The sequence below is a fragment of the Equus przewalskii genome, chromosome 13, assembly GCF_037783145.1.
Source record: "Equus przewalskii isolate Varuska chromosome 13, EquPr2, whole genome shotgun sequence".
Lineage (NCBI taxonomy): Eukaryota > Metazoa > Chordata > Mammalia > Perissodactyla > Equidae > Equus > Equus przewalskii.
In genome coordinates, this window is record NC_091843.1 from 58,349,155 (window position 1) to 58,368,023 (window position 18,869).

Consider the following 18,869-nt stretch of genomic DNA (forward strand, 5'->3'; position numbering starts at 1 on the left):
CAGAATTGAATTGTACTGTCATATACCCACTTGGGGTGGAATTTATAAAAAGCTGGGCAGAGTGCAGGGGGCTTGGGGACACCCAAAATTTGCAGAAGGCATCTGAAGTGAGGGCAGTTTTGTGAATGACTTTATGCTTAAATGTGGGGTCCACACTAACTGGGTAATTAGTGTCAGGATTGAATTGAATTGAAGGACACCCTTAGGTGTCAGAAAATTGCTGTTGGAACACAGCTGGAAATAATTTTCTTTCAGAAATTTTAAGAAATTGCTACTCTACTTCCCAGATTCCACTGTTGCTGTTTATATATGTAAAGACATTTGTATTCCTGTTTCTTTGTGTCAAATTTGTTTTCCTCTCCTTCTCTAGAAGGTGTTAGAACTTTCTCTTTATCCCCAGCCCAAAGACCCTTTATTTTACCTTTCTAGAATAAATATCTCATCTTTTGCTGGGATTGGAAAGGAGCAGTCACCCAGCTACACAGAGTTGAAGGGAGGTTTTGGAGGCCCCACCTGCTTCTTTATAAATTTTCAATCATCCTCTTGCTTTTAGCCCCCTTTTTTATCCTCACATCCAGAGGTACCTAGTGAAATCAACTCTGTAACCTTTTAGGACTCCACAGTATAAGACAGGTTGTTTCACTACTTCCTAATATTGCCTTAGGGTCAACTCTCCACCATATGCTAGACTAATGCATTTGTTTACCTACTTTCCAACTCCCCCAATTTTACTGGCGTCACCTCCCCTGGTCTTTGTGTCTTTTTCATCTTATCCTTTTACTGTTATTTTAATAGGGTTTGTGGAGTAAGCATAGATAAATGTGTATGATTAATTTTTACTATGAATTACATATAAGGAAATAGCTTAATTTTGTTGGGGTTAGTGCCATCAAGTTGATTCCAACTTATATAAAGTGTCTCAATGCTCCAGAAGAACATCTATTTTCCAATGATGCCACATACATATTTTCTTTTCTTAGAATAACTACCTATATTTATACCTTCAAACAATAAAGACAATTTACTAACCTCTGCTTCTGTTGCTTGGGACTGCAAAAGCTGTCGTATACGAAGTATGTCCTTCTCTATTTGTTGAATTCTGGTTACTCTTCGCTAAAATAAAATAAGTGGCCAAATTAGACCTATTTTTATTAAAAATGTTAGTGTAAACAATCATACTGTGGCTACCATTTAACAGCTCAGGATTATGCTGAACATTGTTATATAAGAAGTTAGGCATGTACATATATATTCACACACTGATGACATACTGGAGTCAGTTCAATTTTTTTAACACACAACTTCATACAATAGATCTCTAAATCTGTTTAGGAAAATTAAACAAATATAAGCCATACATCAAATTGCATGATGCATGTAGTGTAAAAATTGGTATTTAAAAGTTATTCTCAAAAAATATCTCAAGAGAAAATTGCACCTGAATTTCATCTTTTAGATTAATCCAGATGTCAATATAATGTAAGGAATTTATACAAAGCATGGTCTTCCCATAATGGGAAAGAGCATCTGATTTTTTCTAGTAAACATCAGAGTTTAAACAGTAGGACTAACCTTCCCCAAAGTTATTTCTCTTACAAGTCAGTAGTGCCTTCCAGATTTAGCTTTCCCAAATGCCTACTGCAGTTAAATGTTGTTTATTCCCAACATTAGGATCACAGTGATAGGGGAGCTTTGGCTTTCTTACTATCCTGAGACCATCAAGTGAACCCAAAGCAGTAACTACAGATCAAACAACACAGAACTGAAATAATGTGGGAAAAGTGTTTTTAGAAAAAGCTTGATTTTGCTTTAATTTTTATGAGTACTAGTGGAAGTGGGAAAAACAAATCACATATATATAAAAACCTTGCAAACTGAAATTATTTTTGATTAGCTTTATGACAGATCAAATACATAGGTTTTAAAAACAAGTACTGCCAGTGTTGTATCATTTTCTGCAATAATTCTATAGTTGACATCCTAATACTGATGTATCAAAAACTGTATGAAACTAAATGGAGTCGTTTCCAAACATTCTAATTTTTTTATTGAGGTCATACTGGTTTATAACATTGTGTAAATTTCAGGTGTACATCATATTTTGGCTTCTATACAGACTGCATTGTGTTCATCACCAAAAGTCTAGTTTCAATCTGTCACCTCCAAACTTTATTTGATTGTGCACCCCATCAATAAAAGATTTCTGGGCATGTATACCCCAACAGATAAATAATAAAAGTACTGTAACAAATAGCTTTAAGTATATATAGTTATAAAACTTACATACAAAACTTACCCTTTGATTCTAGTTTTCCTTAAATACAATGTCATCATGATTTTCTTATTACCATAGTAAATATGCTTATTGCTCCTATTATCCAAACCCATGATAAACAAACGAAAAGCTCAGAGAAACTGTGTTCACACACACACACACACACACACACACACAAAATCCTTCCTTCCTTCTTCCCTCTCTTCTTTCTTTCCTTCCTTTCTAACACTAAATTATGTTGATTCTCTATCTTAAGGTAATGAACTTAAGGTAAATAATACTCTCTAATTTAACAAATCTTACCATGTCCAGTTTACATCATGAAAACATACTGAAGGAGAAACGCCTGTACTTTGTTAGCCTTCTAAAGACACTGCAAAGATGAGTGATCACTTCCACATCAGATGGTAAATACTTGCTGGCTTTACAGAAACAACAAAACTACACACAATTACTGGCTTTGTAATATTTGATTGTTTTCCCCTTTTCCTATATAACTAGCTCCCCTCCACCAATAAAGTCCTAAATAAAATTTTAATATTTAGAGGACAAAAATAGGAAATTATACTTAAAATTCCTCTCCATGACACTATGTTTCTGGATTGCCAATAAGTCACTAAATCCTGAAGTCAAGTCTATGTCTTGATGTCCACTGAGGTGGATGATTTCTGACATGACAACCCTTGTGCTTCTGTTTCTCAACATGAAAAAGGAAGAAGCCAGTAGTATTTTTCTTTTCTTTTTTTATACGACAATCTTCAATATTTATGAAATTATATTTAATAATGAATGCTTAATTGTTCAGGAGTATGAAGTTTTTTATGACTTTTGAAAGACTGATTTTAAAAAATTATAGGGGGCCAGCCCAGTGGTGTAGTGGTTAAATTTGCATGCTCTGCTTCAGTGGCCCAGGGTTCACAAGTTCAGATCCCAGGCATGAAACTAGCACCGCTTGTCAAGCCACTCTGCAGTGGCGTCCCACATAAAGTAGAGGAAGATTGGTACAGATGTTAGCTCAGGGCCAATCTTCCTCACCAAAAAAAAAAAAAAAAAAAAGAAGTAATACAGTTCAATACAGATTCAGGATAACACTCAACAGATAAGGAATAGAAGGTAAATTCCTTAACTTGATAAAGGGTATCTGTCAAAACCTTGAGTAAACAATATTTAATGGTAAAATTTTAGAAGGATTCCCTTTAAAGTCAAGACAAGACAAAGATTAGTTATCAGTGCATCTTATTCAAAGGTGTATCAGAGTTCTTACACAAAGAGGAAAAAAGAACTGGAAAAGATATACAAAACTGTCATTATCTGCAAACAATATGACAGTTTATACGGAAAATTCAAGAAAATCTTAAACTACTGAGACATCTAATAAAAGAGTTCAGGAAGATTACTGGACACATTACTTAAATGTAATTTAGTAATGTAATTAAAGACAATCTCATTCACAATAGCAACAAAAACTGTAAGATATCTAGGAATAAATCCAAAAAATAAACGAGGTGTGTAAGAACTTTATGGAGAACATTACAAAACTTTATTGAAGGATATAAAATAAGACCTAAATGAATGGAGAGATATAAAATTAACAATACTTAATATTTACTGAGTGTTTACTATGTGCCAGATTCTGAGTGCTTTTACATGTATTAACTCATTTAATCCTCACATTTTACAGTTTATCATTATCTGTATTTTACCAATGAGAAAAACCGAGGCAGAGAGTCTAAGATCACAGCGCTGGTAAGTGGCAGGTCTGGGATGAGAACCCAGGACATCTGGCTCCAGAGTCTATCCCTTCAACCAAGAAAGCTCAATACTATAAAGATAGAAATTCTCCTCAAATTAATTTATAAATTCAATGTAATTCTAATAAAAAATGCATATGGCTTTTCTTTGAACTAGACAAGCTGATAATAAATTTCAAATGGAAGAGTAATGAGACAGACTATAACTACATTTTTACAAACAAAAAATAAGTGGAAGGACTAACCCTACCAGGTGCCAAGATTTATAAAACTAGAGCGAATAAAATAAATATGGTATCAGTGCAGGCATAGAGAAACTAAAACAGACTAATGGAATACAATCCAGAAATAGCCAGCAAATATAAACTTCACACATCCTGGAGATGGCATTACTAATCACTAGGGAAATGGAATATCCAATAAATGATAATGAGATATTTAATATTAACATAAATATGCATGTATATATAATTATATTATATAATATATTAATATTAATACTCATTAATAATATAATTTATTTTCTAACATTTATATATAATTACATATTTAAATTAATATTAAATATCAATAATTAAATTACATAGTATATCAATATTAAATATTTACATACATATAAAAACCATATATATGTGTGTATATATGTAAAATTAGATCCCTACCTCATAAACATACATAATAGCAAATTACAGATGAATTAAAGACCCAATTATAAAAATAAAACATTAAAGTTATTAGAAATAATAGGATAAAAATAAAATATTAAAACTATTAGAAATAATAGGAGGGTACCTTTATGTCTTCAGGATAGGAAAAGTCGTTGTAAAAAGGTCACAGAAAGTAAAATATGGCAATATAATTAATTTAGCTTTTTAACAAAAACTCATTTTTGTTATCTTGAAGCTGAAATAGGTAAAGGACTTGGCAGGGAAGAGTTGTGATGTATATTATCCATAACAGATTGGTACCAACAGGGTATTAAAATATCTCTCAAATATTTAAGAATAAGACATTTAACATAATAGAAAACAGGCAAAGATAGGAACAAATAACAGAAAGGAAATCCAAAAGTCTAATAAATATATGAAAAGATATTCAACTTCAGTAGATTTCAAGGAAGTATAAACTAAATGACAAGATAATGTTTCATTGTCCACTGATTATCAATTATAAAGTCTGACTCACAAGTGCAGGAGAAGACATGTACCCTATCAATCCCCACTCCCTGGAAGTAAGCTCCATAACAACTTATCCAACCCTTGCTTACACGACTACAGGAGAGTAGGGACCACCAGACTAGCCCAAATATGTGTTGGAGTAGAAAAGCTACTAATTTTTGTAATGTATCTTAATTCCAGCCACATTACTCAATCTCTATTTGTTCAAATATTTTTTGGTTCATTCTCTAGGGCTTTTCTAGGCAAACAACCATATCATTTACAAGTGACAATTATCTGGTCTCTTCCTTTCTAGTTGGAATATAGTGCAGTATTTACACTACTTATTTTATTTTTCTAATTGCATTAGTGGAGCATCCAAACAAGGTTAAATAATAGTGGTGACAGCAAGCACCCTAATCATATTAATGATTGCAATGGTAATAATCTCATTATTTCTCTATTTTCTTAAATTAATATAAAGTTTGCCTCTTGTTTCTGAAAAATACTTATTTTTTTAAAAAACTTTCACTCTATTCTCTTTTGGAATTCTTATCCATCCTTACTTCTTGCAAATGAGATCCCACATTTTTTCTCAGGGCCTCAAGTCCTCCTGGGATCCACTTCCACGTCCAATAGCTGGTCATTCTTGTTTTCTATGTTAAGCCACTCAAGCAGAGAGTTACAAAGGAAAGGAGTGCTCTGGCCAATGTATTTCCACTATTTCCATTACCTTATTATTTTTAACAGCTGCATACTAGTGATTTAATAATTTATTAAATAATTCCCTCAAAAGATGTACACTGAAGTTGTCTCTTTTCGTTAACCTCTTACAGATCATGCTGCAATGAGTATTATACAATCTATACCTATATTCTTGTTGCCTTAAGTAAATATTTCTGTAGGACATATCTCTAGAAGTCCTACAGAATTACCAGGTCAGAAGGCACAGGCATTTTAATTTTGACAGGTAGTGCCAACCTGTCCTCCACAAATGTATCAATTTATTCTTGCAACAACAGGGTAGACAACGCTTCTTATTCTCACATTCTCACCAATACTGCATGTCACCAAATTGCAAAGTTTTTCCCAGTCTGATAGGCCAAAAAACAAATGAAACAACCACCACCACCAACAACAAAAAATCTATTTTATGTTTCATTTTCCTGATGACTAGTGATGTTTAAGCACCACACCTGTTTATTAGTCACCTGAAATTATTTTGTGATGAGACTATTCATATCTTCTGATTATTTTACTATTTGGTTGTCTTGTTTTCAACTGATTTGTAGATGCTCTTTGCATATGAGGGATATTAACTCCTTACATATGTTACAAACATTTCCATTATTGGCCTTTTCACTATGTCTAGAATATTTCTTTAACCCCAACCTTCACATGGCTATTTCCACAATAAATGCTTGTTGTATTTCTAAAAATATGGAATAAACTTCCTTAAAATACTAACCACTAAAATGAAGAACACTGTATTCTAGAATAAAATAAAAATGGCTGTATCAGCACATATCTGAACAAAATGGCCAAGAAAGAACTCAAGTTAATTTCTCTTCTAGGATATAGATTAAACTGTCTAGAATACATCTACTTATATTTGTGTTACACAAGAATTTTCACACCTACCATCTCATTTTGTTCCTTAAGGAGCTCTAAAAACACATTAATAGATCCAGAAAAACTAACTTCTCTATACAGTATTCCATATATTCACATTCTAAAAAAGCAAATTCATTTAAACCAATGTTTCTCACTTTTTTTCTGTGAACAAACAAACCCACCCGACATTTTAAAGTAATTCCACGAAAATCTCAAATGTTACCAATACTAAATTTAAAATAGAATGTATTTTTGGAAACTCCTTATATATCCCTGATTTCAATTCTTTGTTAGTTATATGGTGTTAAATATATTCTACTAATTTGTAACTTTTCTTTTCACTTTCTTTAAGATACCTGACGAACAGAAATTCTTAATTTTAATACCATAAAATTTATACGATCTTTTCTTTTATAATTATACTTTATGTCTTGCTTAAGAAATCCTTTCTTACCCAAATATTAGAAAGATACATATATTTTCTACTGAAACATTTATTTTTAAAATTTTACTTTTGGCATTTAAGACTTTAATTTGAATGAGATGGCAGTAAGAGGAGATTAAGAAAAAAGAACATATTATATACACACATTATAATATAACATATATATATATATATACACACACACACACACACACACATATTAGTTGCGTCTCCAGCCTCACTGTGAACCTAACAGGTATGGACTATGAAATGTACTATGGTACTGGTGTTTAAGTATCATTTTAGTCTACCACAATACTCCAGCATAAATAGAATATACATTATGTTTAGGAAACTACCACATAAAAGACAAAGACACACTTTGGGGAATATAAAACATCCTCTATTAGCAATTTTAAAACTATAAAATAAACTTTTCAGAGTACAAAAATGCATTTATATCACACAAACGAATGTAGGTCCTCCTTATTTGCTATTTCCTTAAAGAAAATCTTTCAAGTAATGTTTTCCTCCCAATTTATCCCAATAGCTTTTTTTTTGTTTTTAAATTCCCCATGCTTGCTTTGAAACAGACAAGGCCTGAAATCAGCAAGGCCTCTTCAGGGCTTAAAAACATTAGTCAGTTACACATTTATGTGACTATAAAAGACTAAACTCACTAATATGTGAAAATGCTTAACAAATAGCAAAGCTAGTTAATATTCTTTCTTGACATTAGTTGGAGGTTGAAATATGGGAATTCTCCATACAACTCATTTCATCTCTCCCAATGTTCTCTTTAAATGTTTCCTTCCTACTTTCCTTGAAGGAGGGCTTCCTTTTTTTTTTTCAGCGTACAACTTGAAGAGCAGTGAAATACTCTCAAAGGAGAACTGAAGCTAGCTATCAGCTACCAGATGACCAGCACCTAACTCTTTTTCCTTCTTACAATTCCAAGGCAGAGCAGAACAGTATCAGGAAAATGAAATGTGGTGGAGACAGAATTATGTGAACACTGGTTGTGTTGTCCAGCAGCCATGGTAAATTATTCTTATTTTTTTATTTTGAAATAGTGCCAAAGTGAAGACAGACAAATATCTTTAATAATAAAATTTAACCAATGTTAATAGAGCTATAATTCATTACATTGTTAATAGCTCTTCCCTAGCTAGTGCTGTTTTTAGTTTAATAATAAATCAGTTACCTGGGCTCGTTTTTCCATATCCTGGCAAGTACCTAGCTGTTCTTCCATTGCAACTCTGATTTGCCTTGCTTCATATTCCAATTGCCTTCTGGTCATATCTGTTTGTAAGGAAAACTAAAACCACAAATAAAATAAAATGTTAGTATCTCGTATTTGTGTGTTTACCAGTAAAAGCAAAAAAAGCATATAAATACCAACAATGAAAATGACTAAGTAAATATGTAAGTTATGGTGCATGCGAAAATTATTTTTTACTCTAAGGAGTCCTAAAACTTGATTATAGGTGCTGGGCTCAGTCTGAGTCCTTGATGTGAAATGCAGAGTTGAAACATTTTTATTGCTCCATAGCTACATACGTCTTTAACTAAATGGTACTATTTCATTTAAAATATATAATTGGTCCAATTAGGGTGAACCTCTCTTCAGTTCTCTTATGATTCTTCTCCACTGAAGAAGTCTCACCTTTAATTATTAAAAACTAGCATGTTAACATGGACAACATAGGAAAATCAAGAAACAGGTCCATCATCCTTAAGTTTATAACTTAAGGTAAGGATCAACATACACATGCAGACTAAACAGAGATAATGTCTACATTTGTAAAATGAAGAAAATGAGGTAAGAAAAAGCTTTCAGGTAACATAGATAATCAGAAATCTCCAGGACAAAGTTAACACAAACTTTTTGGTAAAAATCCACAAGTGAAGCAAAGTTGAAACAAATAAAAAGTACTTCTTCAGAGAGTGTTAATTCATTCAAAAATTTATTAATCCTTTAATTAAAATTCCAGACACTGTGATAACTGCTAGGCATACAAAAGGATGGAAAGGACAAGGTAATGAAACTTATAAACACATGCCCCAAGAGGTAATAAAGGCTAAAATTAGACTAGACTAGACAAAATGGTAGGTCACAGAGTTACAATGGGTCACGAAGGGAATGAGGAAGTGCTGTAGATTTTTCATGTTCTATATGACCAACAGAAAGCTGGGTGCGGCACAAGTCTGACTCAGAACAGCATTCTGTAGGTCCAAGGATTCCAAATTGTTTTGTTAGTTAACTTAGGGGACCTCTCAATCTTTTCCCTTGCAATATAGATGACATTCATAGGCAGAATGCATTCCTATAGGCAAACGTAAATTATGGGTCGCAATATAGATGATATAGTCTGCATGTTGTTTCTAATTCCCAATGAACCAGTTGTAACTACACTCATTCGTCCTCCACTTCTCAAACCCCCCTGCAAAAAAGGTTGACCATGACACAGTATGTTCTAATAATATGGTTTAGACCTGATATTTTAAGCAATGTCTAATATTTTGATAAGTATTTCCATATGAAAGCATTCTTAACTTGGCTTCCCAATATAAAAGTAAAATTTGTGAAATTAAAAAATATTTATGAAATGCGAGCAATTTAAAGTTGCTAATGTTGCCAAATGGTTCATAATAATGTCTTATATATTCTATTAAATAAATGTGATTATTTAATAAATTAATAAGGGAATAATGAATTTATTTGACAACTGATCTTTGTTTCAAATATTAACCAATTGTTCTTCAGTTGTCATATATATCTGAACACTTCCCTCAACCTGACTGCATACAGACAGTTGGTCTCTAAATTTTGTATGTTCTAATTACTGAAGTGAAAGGTGAGCAAAACTATGCTTTGGTATTTTTGTTTATGAGAGTAAAAATCCTGCCAAACTCTCTTGAGTTCCTAATCCTTGTCTGCTAACAACTCTCCAATAACTTGTTCTTTCACCATTTGTCAAACTATTATTTAATTCCCAGGAAGACGTTAAGGACATTCCCAGGAAGAGAGATCTTTTCTCTGCCTCTCAAAACCCTGGAAGAGTGTTCCAGGGGACGGAGCACTTATGCTTCCAGTTCTACCTCCTGCCAGACAATCCCACTCAGGAAATCTGGCTGGCTAACATGTTTCGGAAAAGGTTTTACTTCTTTCTACTTTTGCTTTTTGTACATTATGTTCTCTCAAAAGTACTAGAAAAAGTATTAGAAAATGAAAAATCTAAGCTAACAGAGAAAGACATATTTTGTTGTCTGTTTTTAATTTCTCTTTTTAAAAATTACAAAAAATATTTATGGTCTGTCACAGCCCTGTTTGAAATTATTATTTTAATTCAGAAATGTTCTTGTATGTGCCATCCCATGAACAAGATTGTTGACATGGAGAGGTTGGGTGGGGAGCGCGAGGCTGACAGGATTAAATTCTTTTTTACACAGTTATATTTGCAAAACAAACACATTTTAGTACTTGCAAAAAGTTCTAAGATCCATGCCAACAGCTATTCTTATTTATAATAACTGGAATAGGACTCAAATTATCTTCAAAGGTATTTTTATTGCAAAAACTATATGGTATGATTCCTGCAATGTGGTTCAAAAAATAGACAGATGGGGATAAATGCTTCTGCAGGGTATATTTGGCAATTCAATATACAGAATAAAAAATCAGTTGCCTAGCTGAATCCTGAGCCCTTTAGGATTGACACTTAATAGATTTTCTTAACTAGGGGCTTAAAATAAATATTTGCTTGAGCATAATGAGGTTTTATCATCTTTATAAACAAAAATTCATTAACTATTATATATTTAAGTTTAAAGCTGGATAAAACATATTTCAGTTTATAAATAACTATAAGTTCAGTTACCCTGAATTTTTAATGGATAATCTAGGTGACTAAAAATCAAGTTATTAAAGTCTAAAATTATTGCCAAGTTACTTACATTTTCAGTTAAAGGAAGACTATCTATTCTTTTAGTGAGATTCTGAAGTTGAGCATAATACCAGTCTTTTTCCTTTTCTTCTTTGTCAAGATCAGCAAGAAGTAATGACCTGTTTTTTAAAAAAGATAAGTTTACACAATGCTAATATAGAGTGTCTAACAGCAATTCTTATTAGCTGTTATTGTAAAGTTCTCTCTTTAAGCTAAAGTATTAATAATAAATAAATGGAAAACATAGATTTCGGATTTTTGAAGATGGGATTTAGAATATTATAACCATGAAAATTTGAATATTAAAAGATTTTTACTTTTTCATCTAAATAAGATGGTAGCCATCCTTACAAGAATATTTACGTTTCATCGAAGGTGTTCATTTATTCATAGTCTAAGCATATAATGATGGTTTACAGGAAAAAGTAGAGGTATAACAAAACCCAAAATTAATACATGAATCAAAAATGTAACAAAAGAGTAAATAAAAGCAGTAATCATGCAGAAAAACCTAGAGTATAAGAAGCTATTGTATTAGACACAAGAGTAGTTTTCAGCTTCTCAGCAGCCAAAACATATTGTCACTGTGTTGTAAGAGGAAGTTACTCTGAGGGAGAAAAACTGCTTTCTTAGTTTGGAATTTGAAGATGAATTTGTTATGTAATCCCTGAACAACCCAATTGATGGTGTCCTCAATAACAATTTATCAAGACATGCTATATCTGATCATCATAAACATAAATGTGAAATAAAATAGTGTTCCTAGGATACAACTCGGTACAAAAAGTATACATCTATCTCCTTTCACGTGGCTCTTTCCCAAAACGACCACTATTACCATTTTCTTGTGTATATTTCCAGAAATATTCTACAAAAATGCAATAACATATGTACATACTTAAATATAAATAGTAGCGTATTATTATATGTGTTGTCCTATAACTTTTTTTTCAGTAAAAACTCTATCTTGGAGATCAATCTATATCAGAACATAATATTCTCTGTATTCTATAGTATTCATGAATCCATGAAAGGATACCCTAAAATCAGTTCTCTGTTAGAGGACATTTAAGGGCTTTCTAATCTTTTGCTATTATAAACAATGCAGCACTGAATATCCTCACACACAGCCTCATTTCACACATGTGCAAGCATGTATGTAAGATAAATTCCTAGGGTATGTAAATTTCTAATTTACTGCCCTTATTAGATGTTGTACCAATTTACGTGCCTATTACCTTCACCAACGTAAATGTTTTATCAAACTTTTTTACTTTTGCAAATCTAGGGATTTTTTTCCTTCCAAAAAACAGTATATCAAATGGTTTTAGAATGAGTGAAGTTAGGCATTTTTTTCAAGTTTAAAAACCATTTGTATTTCCTTTTCTGTGACTTTTTCTTACTCATTTATAGGATCTCTACTATACTAAGAATGATAACATTTTGTCAGTTATATGACTGGCGAATGTTCTCTCAGTTTATCACTTATCTTTTAACTTTATGTTTTTGCCATGTAAAAAATTTTTATATTCTTGCAGTTGAATTTGTAGATATTTTCTATTATGGCTTCTGGAGTTTGGTTATACACAGAGAGATGTTCCCCATTCTGATAGTATTACCTTAAAATGCTGTTGATTTTATTTTCTTGGAAAATATGTATGCATGTATGTGGAAATTTCTATTGTTTCTAAAATTCACTTCCCTTTACTGAGAAGCAATCTTAAAAATAAGAAATTAGCCTTCACTTTTGATGTAGCAACCTCAGTGGTGAGGGAATCCATGGTAAGAAAGGAAGACTCTGCTTATGCACATATTTATTAGGCATTTACTAACTACTTGTTAAATGAATTAATGGCTAACACGACAACAGCTAACATTTATTGAACGCTCTATATCCCAGACATTGTGCTAAGTACCTTTTTTTTTTATGCTGAGGAGGTTTTGCCCTGAGCTAATATCTGTTGCCAATCTTCCTCTTTTCTTTGTATGTGAGCTGCTACCACAGCATGGCCACTGACAGACGAGTGGTGTAGGTCTGTGCCCAGGAACAGAACCTGGGCCGCTGAAGCAGAGTGGGCCAAACTTAACCACTAGGCCACTGGGGTTAGCCTGCAAAGTACTTTTAAAAAATCTAATTTAATCCTCACACCATCCCTTGAGGTAGTTATTTTCATGCTCATTCTACAGACTGGAAAACTGAAGTTTAAAAAGGTTATGGAGCTATGGACTTGGGTTTGAATTCTAGTTTGACTACTTCCTAGCACTTATCTTGCATAACACAGAAAATGAGAAAAAAAGACACAGAGAGTGTTAATCTATGACCTAAGGGAAGTCTAGAAAGAAAGAACAGAAAAAAACAGAGGGTGGAAAATCATCAAAGAAATAAGATAGCAGAATTTTCAAAAGCTGAAGAAAATAAATTTCCAGATGAAAAGGGCACATGAGTATCTAGCAAGATGAATGAAAAAAAACCCACATATACCAAGGCATTCTAAAAGCTTCGAAAACGCAAAAATGGTTGCCTACAAAGGAATAAAAATAAGACGTATTACATTTCTCATCAGCAACACTGATAATGAGAATAAAATGAGTTTGAACCTAGACCTATCCAAACTATCAATCAAATGTGAAAGCAAAATAAGGATAGTGTCACATAAGCAAGCACTCAATTTTCCTCCGTCCAACACTGAGAACCAAGAGGACACAAGATATATCACAACTATATACACACATAACTTCACTTCTCTCTCTCTTAATAAAATCAGGACTTTATCTACACAAAGCAAAGTAAGTTCCTGGGAAAGTAGGTATGCTCGCAGGTCCTTTGCCTCTTAATAGAGCTCAAAGGGGACAAAGAGATGAAAGATTGTGGACCCTAATTAGCTTCTTATTTTTCAGGAGAGTACTTCCTACACTGTCAGAGAGAAACAGTCCAGGTTCAAGGTACGAAATAGAGATTCATGTAAACTTAAGAGATGAAAGAAAGCTTAACACTACTTCACATCCAGATGATCATCCCTACTTTTTAAAGACACACCTAAAACCAGAGAAAAAGCAATAAAAGGTCTTTTGCTTCCCAGTGACATATGCTGGGCATTTTCCATACAGTAATATTCAATTTTCACAACTCCACAAGGTAGAACCACATCCCTATTTTACAGAAGAAAACAACACAAAAATTTAATGTCTTAACCAAAGTCCCAGAGCTAATATGTAACATTTATATATGTTAACATTTCTTGAATGTCTAATAGAACTTCTGGGACTGCAAAGATAATAAGGTATCATTGATGCATTAAGGAATTTATACTCTTTTCGGAGACAAAACACTTGACAAAGTTCTTGATAATGACATATATTCTGATATTTGTAGTGAGATGATTTTAACTTTAGGAAGAGAAGAATAAATACACTCACTGTGAGAAACATTCCATATGTCAAGCAATGTTTTTTTGACACCAAAACTGATAAATTATGAAATGTTTCCTTGTGGCCACTTGTAATAGGCCTTCCATGATGGAAACAAGCACTGTATGCTGGATCTAGCAGTTACATATTTTAACTGAACATAAAGATTGTGATTATGTGAATTATCCCGTCTACAGAGCATTAGAAGTATTTAAGTGACAAAGTAGAAGTCTTACAATCCATCTCAAGAAATTGCCTCCTTTACATTTTTAGATGTAATACAAGGACAATCAGTAACATACTATTTCTTGAGTTAATAAATGCAAAATGCTAAGTGTTAGCCGTTACCTACCATACATGCTTCGTAATTCATATCTCGTATTACAAAATGACAAATAACAGCAAAAATTGGAACATACAAGTCAATGTTTACTATTTAATGAAGAAAAGTTACCTCTCTTTCTCAAGTTCTTCTAAATAACCGGTATTTTCTCTGCTTCCATTTACAAACCCTCTTCTCGGAAATGAACCCATAGGAACAGGACTGCACTCTCCTGAACGACTAGATACAGATCCTTCCCGGCTTCCGTAAGAACGCAGGGACATTTTTGACCGTAGTTTCACTCCAGGGAAATTACTGCTATCTAAGTTAAGTTCTAAATCAAATAGAGAGAAGGTTTTATATAATAACTGCTTTAATCAGTCTAAAATATTACTAATGAAATTATATTGTTTTAAAAGTGAAATCTTAAGTTCATATTTTAGTCTTCAAATTTTAACCCATTTATAATATAATTGAAAATATTTTATATATATTATATAAGGCCTCTAGGAGTACTAAGTTATGGCAGCTGTTGAGCAGCAGTTTATGCAGGGGACAGAGGAAATCCTTATCACAAATGCCGCCGCTCACAGAAATTCACTGATTCCTGGTTCTAGGTAAATGTAAAGGTAGGAGAGAGAATAAGAAGAATAATCCTATGGAAAAATCAGAAAATGGCCAAGATTCTATGAGGCTGGTTCTCTGAGGGCTTGCAAAAGGACACTATACCGTGCACTGGAGTACTGACTCCATAAAAGGGCATACTTCTTGGTTCAGATGGAACAGTTATTTAGAAAGAGAATGGCCAGACTTTCCCTCCAAAGTCAGCTTGAGTCAGGGGGAAAAGGAGTATGTTAAAGGAAAATTAGACAAAATGTCCTTCCTTACATTCCCGATAGATAATAATATATTTGGGGACCCAAAGGTAATTTCTCTGACTAGCTTCAATCATAAAATTAAGCGTTTTCCCTGTTTTGACACTGGAATTTTGAAGCAACCAAGTGAGAAAGATATTCTTTTACAAGTCTGCTATAAAGGCCTTAAAATCAGCTTACATACGTGAGAAGATAAAGCATTTCTATCCTGGATGAAACAGAGGACACTACTTCAAATGAGGCAATGGGCTATCTGTGGCACACAGCTTACTAAAGGTCTATTTAGTGACTGACAGAACAGCAATGAGCTTTAAAAAAAGCTGAAAATTACCAAGGATGGGATCTAAAATAGTTTATTCAAAACCAGTTAAATGCTTAACTGAAGAAATAACAAATGGACTTTTTACATTTTTGTACATTAACAATTACATCCTAACGATTAACGCTGTTATACCAAGAAACTGATACCAACACCCAAATCAAGAGAAGCTATACTTGGATATAAATGCCTAAAGGTGACAACTGGAGATTAAAAAATTATTTTAAAACAATTTTTAAAAATCTACCTTTGAGGCGCTCTAATAAGTCAATCTGTCCAGAAGAAGCCATAGCTTCATCTTCAATACTTCCTTGTAGTTGTTTAAGTACTTCCTGTAAAAAAGAACACAATACATGAACATGACAAAATTCTAAAAAACTTCTTGACGACGTGATTCTAAGTTTCCTGGCACTTTGGTATGCCAGGGAAAAAAGTTATTTCAGATCAATCTGATAACATATCATAAGCTGTAAAGCACTATTCATATATTACCTACTACTAATTATAAATAATACAACTATTTTTATTCTCTCTCCTACCTTTACATTTACCTAGAACCAGGAATCAGTGAATTTCTGTGAGCGTCAGCATTTGTGATAAGGGTTTCCTCTGTCCCCTGCATAAACTGCTGCTCAATAGCTGCCATAACTTAGTAGTCCTAGAGGCCTTATGTAATATATATAAAATATTTTAAATTATATACCCCAACAATAATAATAGTTATATTTCGTGATAATGGTGATTATGGTGAATCTCAGCGTAAGACACTATATGGAACACTTAAGATACATTATCTATAACTTTGAAACAATACAATAAGGTGGATTATTCTCATTTTTCAGATAGATCAACTAAGACTCAGACTTGCCCTGGCTCAGTTGGGTGTTTAGAATCCATGTCTCTTAAGCTTGCACGAACATGACCATGAAAAACATCAAATTAACACATTACAATATGTTGTTTTAACACCCTAATAAACATTCAACCCTTTCTATAGCACATCTAAGTCTATTCAACTAAAGTGCTAATTCGCATTCAGCAGATATTCAAATGACTGCATGCTCACTGCCTCCTGACTTCTGATGTCATTATTCCTTTTCCATCTAAATCCTTCTCCTGATTTGGTTTGACAAGATCCTTGAGTGTGTCTTTCACAATCTAGACTGAAAATATTACAGGTTTCTGTTTGCTCAGCCCTTAGCCTCCTACCCTACACAGCTCCAAAATCTCAAATTTACCTTGAAAGGAAAACCAGCCATGTTTGATACAGGCCCCTTCCCTCTATAGTAGGTCTGTGTCTCTCAAGCATTGCAAGATTATGGAATATTTTACTTTGTCTTCCAGCTCAGCCTTATTCTCAGGTGGCACCTGACTCCTTAGCCCTAAAATTTCTGTTCCTTGGAGGCTATGAGCTTAAGTCAGTAACCTCTTGCTCCACAAAGTTCAAAATGTGGGAAACGTCTTGAGGAGGAGACCTGTTGCGTGAAAGCAATGTGTCTTTCCTCTAGCAGGACTTTGCCTTCTAGTCCATCCCCGGCATTCTTCACCACAAGACCCAGCCAATGTTCCATGGGGAAAACTAGCCATGCATTTAGAACTCATCTAAATGTCAATACTTCACATCCACCCACGTCTGTCAAGACCTCCAATACTTTCTTTCCTCCAATGGAGTCTGTTTGCCTGCGTTGATGATGAATATCAGCCGGAACCCAGAATTAACAAATACCTCTGAGGAAGAGAATCAGTAGAACTCTCAGCTCATCTAGAAAGAGCTCTTTCCTTTTTGGGATTTTAGTTAATACGATCCTTGATGCTTCCACAGTCCTCCAATGTCTTTAAAGTAGGATTTTTGTGTTTTACACAGTGTTTTCCAGTTGCTGTAGTAGCACTTATTGCTTGGGGCTGCGTATACCCTAAAAGAAGCCCTCCTCAATTTCAAAGAGTTTTTAAAAGAAAATGCAACAGAACTGCCAAGCAATTCCAAATAAAATATTTCAAAAAATCTTCTGACAAATGGCAGCTTTTAAAATTAATATGTAATTTTGAAGGAGCCAACATTTATTTGTATTTATAAATTCTGGAAGCTTTTGATTTTTAAAAAATAATTACTTTATATAATCATACATTATTTAAAACATTTTAAGAATTTAGAAACATTATAGAATTGCTTTTTAGAGAAGAAATGTACTGTGGTAATATCAGTGAATAGAAAATATTTATCAATGAGCAACTGTGAGATTTCAAGGGGGTTGCTACTTGCCCCACTTCTATTTTTCTCAATACATCATAGTTACAGATTCTTTTCATTATCAGATACAAGTACACTTGATAACTAAATCTTCAAAATAAATTATGAAACGTGTCAATCTGAAGTTTTATTTCTTTTTTTCTTACACTCTGAAAATAGAAGATACTTTACATGTATATGGTTCTACAGTTTATAGAGCAATTTATAAATATTTCATTTTGTCAAAATACAGCAAAGATACAAATGGTTCATTACTAATTTGTTTACAGATAATTTTTTCTATACCCAGCTATCTCTCAGTTTAAATGCTTCACATCTCTAGATGACCATATTTATCTTGTTGCTAGGCTCAGCATTTTAAAGTCAATCAAAGCTGAGTTTTAGTCCTGGAGTAAAAAACACAGTACATAATCTTTTTAAATTTAGTACAATTTCTGTATTTATCTGATTCTAGGTCATCCAAATCCCATGAAATCTGTAATTTATTTTATTATGTTTTTATCACAGAAAATTTCATAATAAGTACATA

At 33.0% G+C, this 18,869-nt stretch overlaps 1 protein-coding gene across 23 annotated transcripts in view; it reads right to left on the bottom strand.

Moving 5' to 3' along the window:
- APC (APC regulator of WNT signaling pathway) overlaps positions 1–18,869 on the bottom strand; it is a 116,509-nt gene that overhangs the window by 43,237 nt on the left and 54,403 nt on the right. For all 23 annotated transcript variants that reach the window (XM_070571287.1, XM_070571283.1, XM_008535730.2 and 20 more), the window contains 5 exons: positions 16,340–16,424; positions 15,031–15,232; positions 11,179–11,287; positions 8,426–8,539; positions 1,030–1,113 (listed from right to left, as the gene is read on the bottom strand). In XM_070571287.1, the coding sequence (XP_070427388.1) occupies positions 1,030–1,113; positions 8,426–8,539; positions 11,179–11,287; positions 15,031–15,232; positions 16,340–16,424 (594 nt within the window). The remainder of the gene's footprint in view (positions 1–1,029; positions 1,114–8,425; positions 8,540–11,178; positions 11,288–15,030; positions 15,233–16,339; positions 16,425–18,869) is intronic.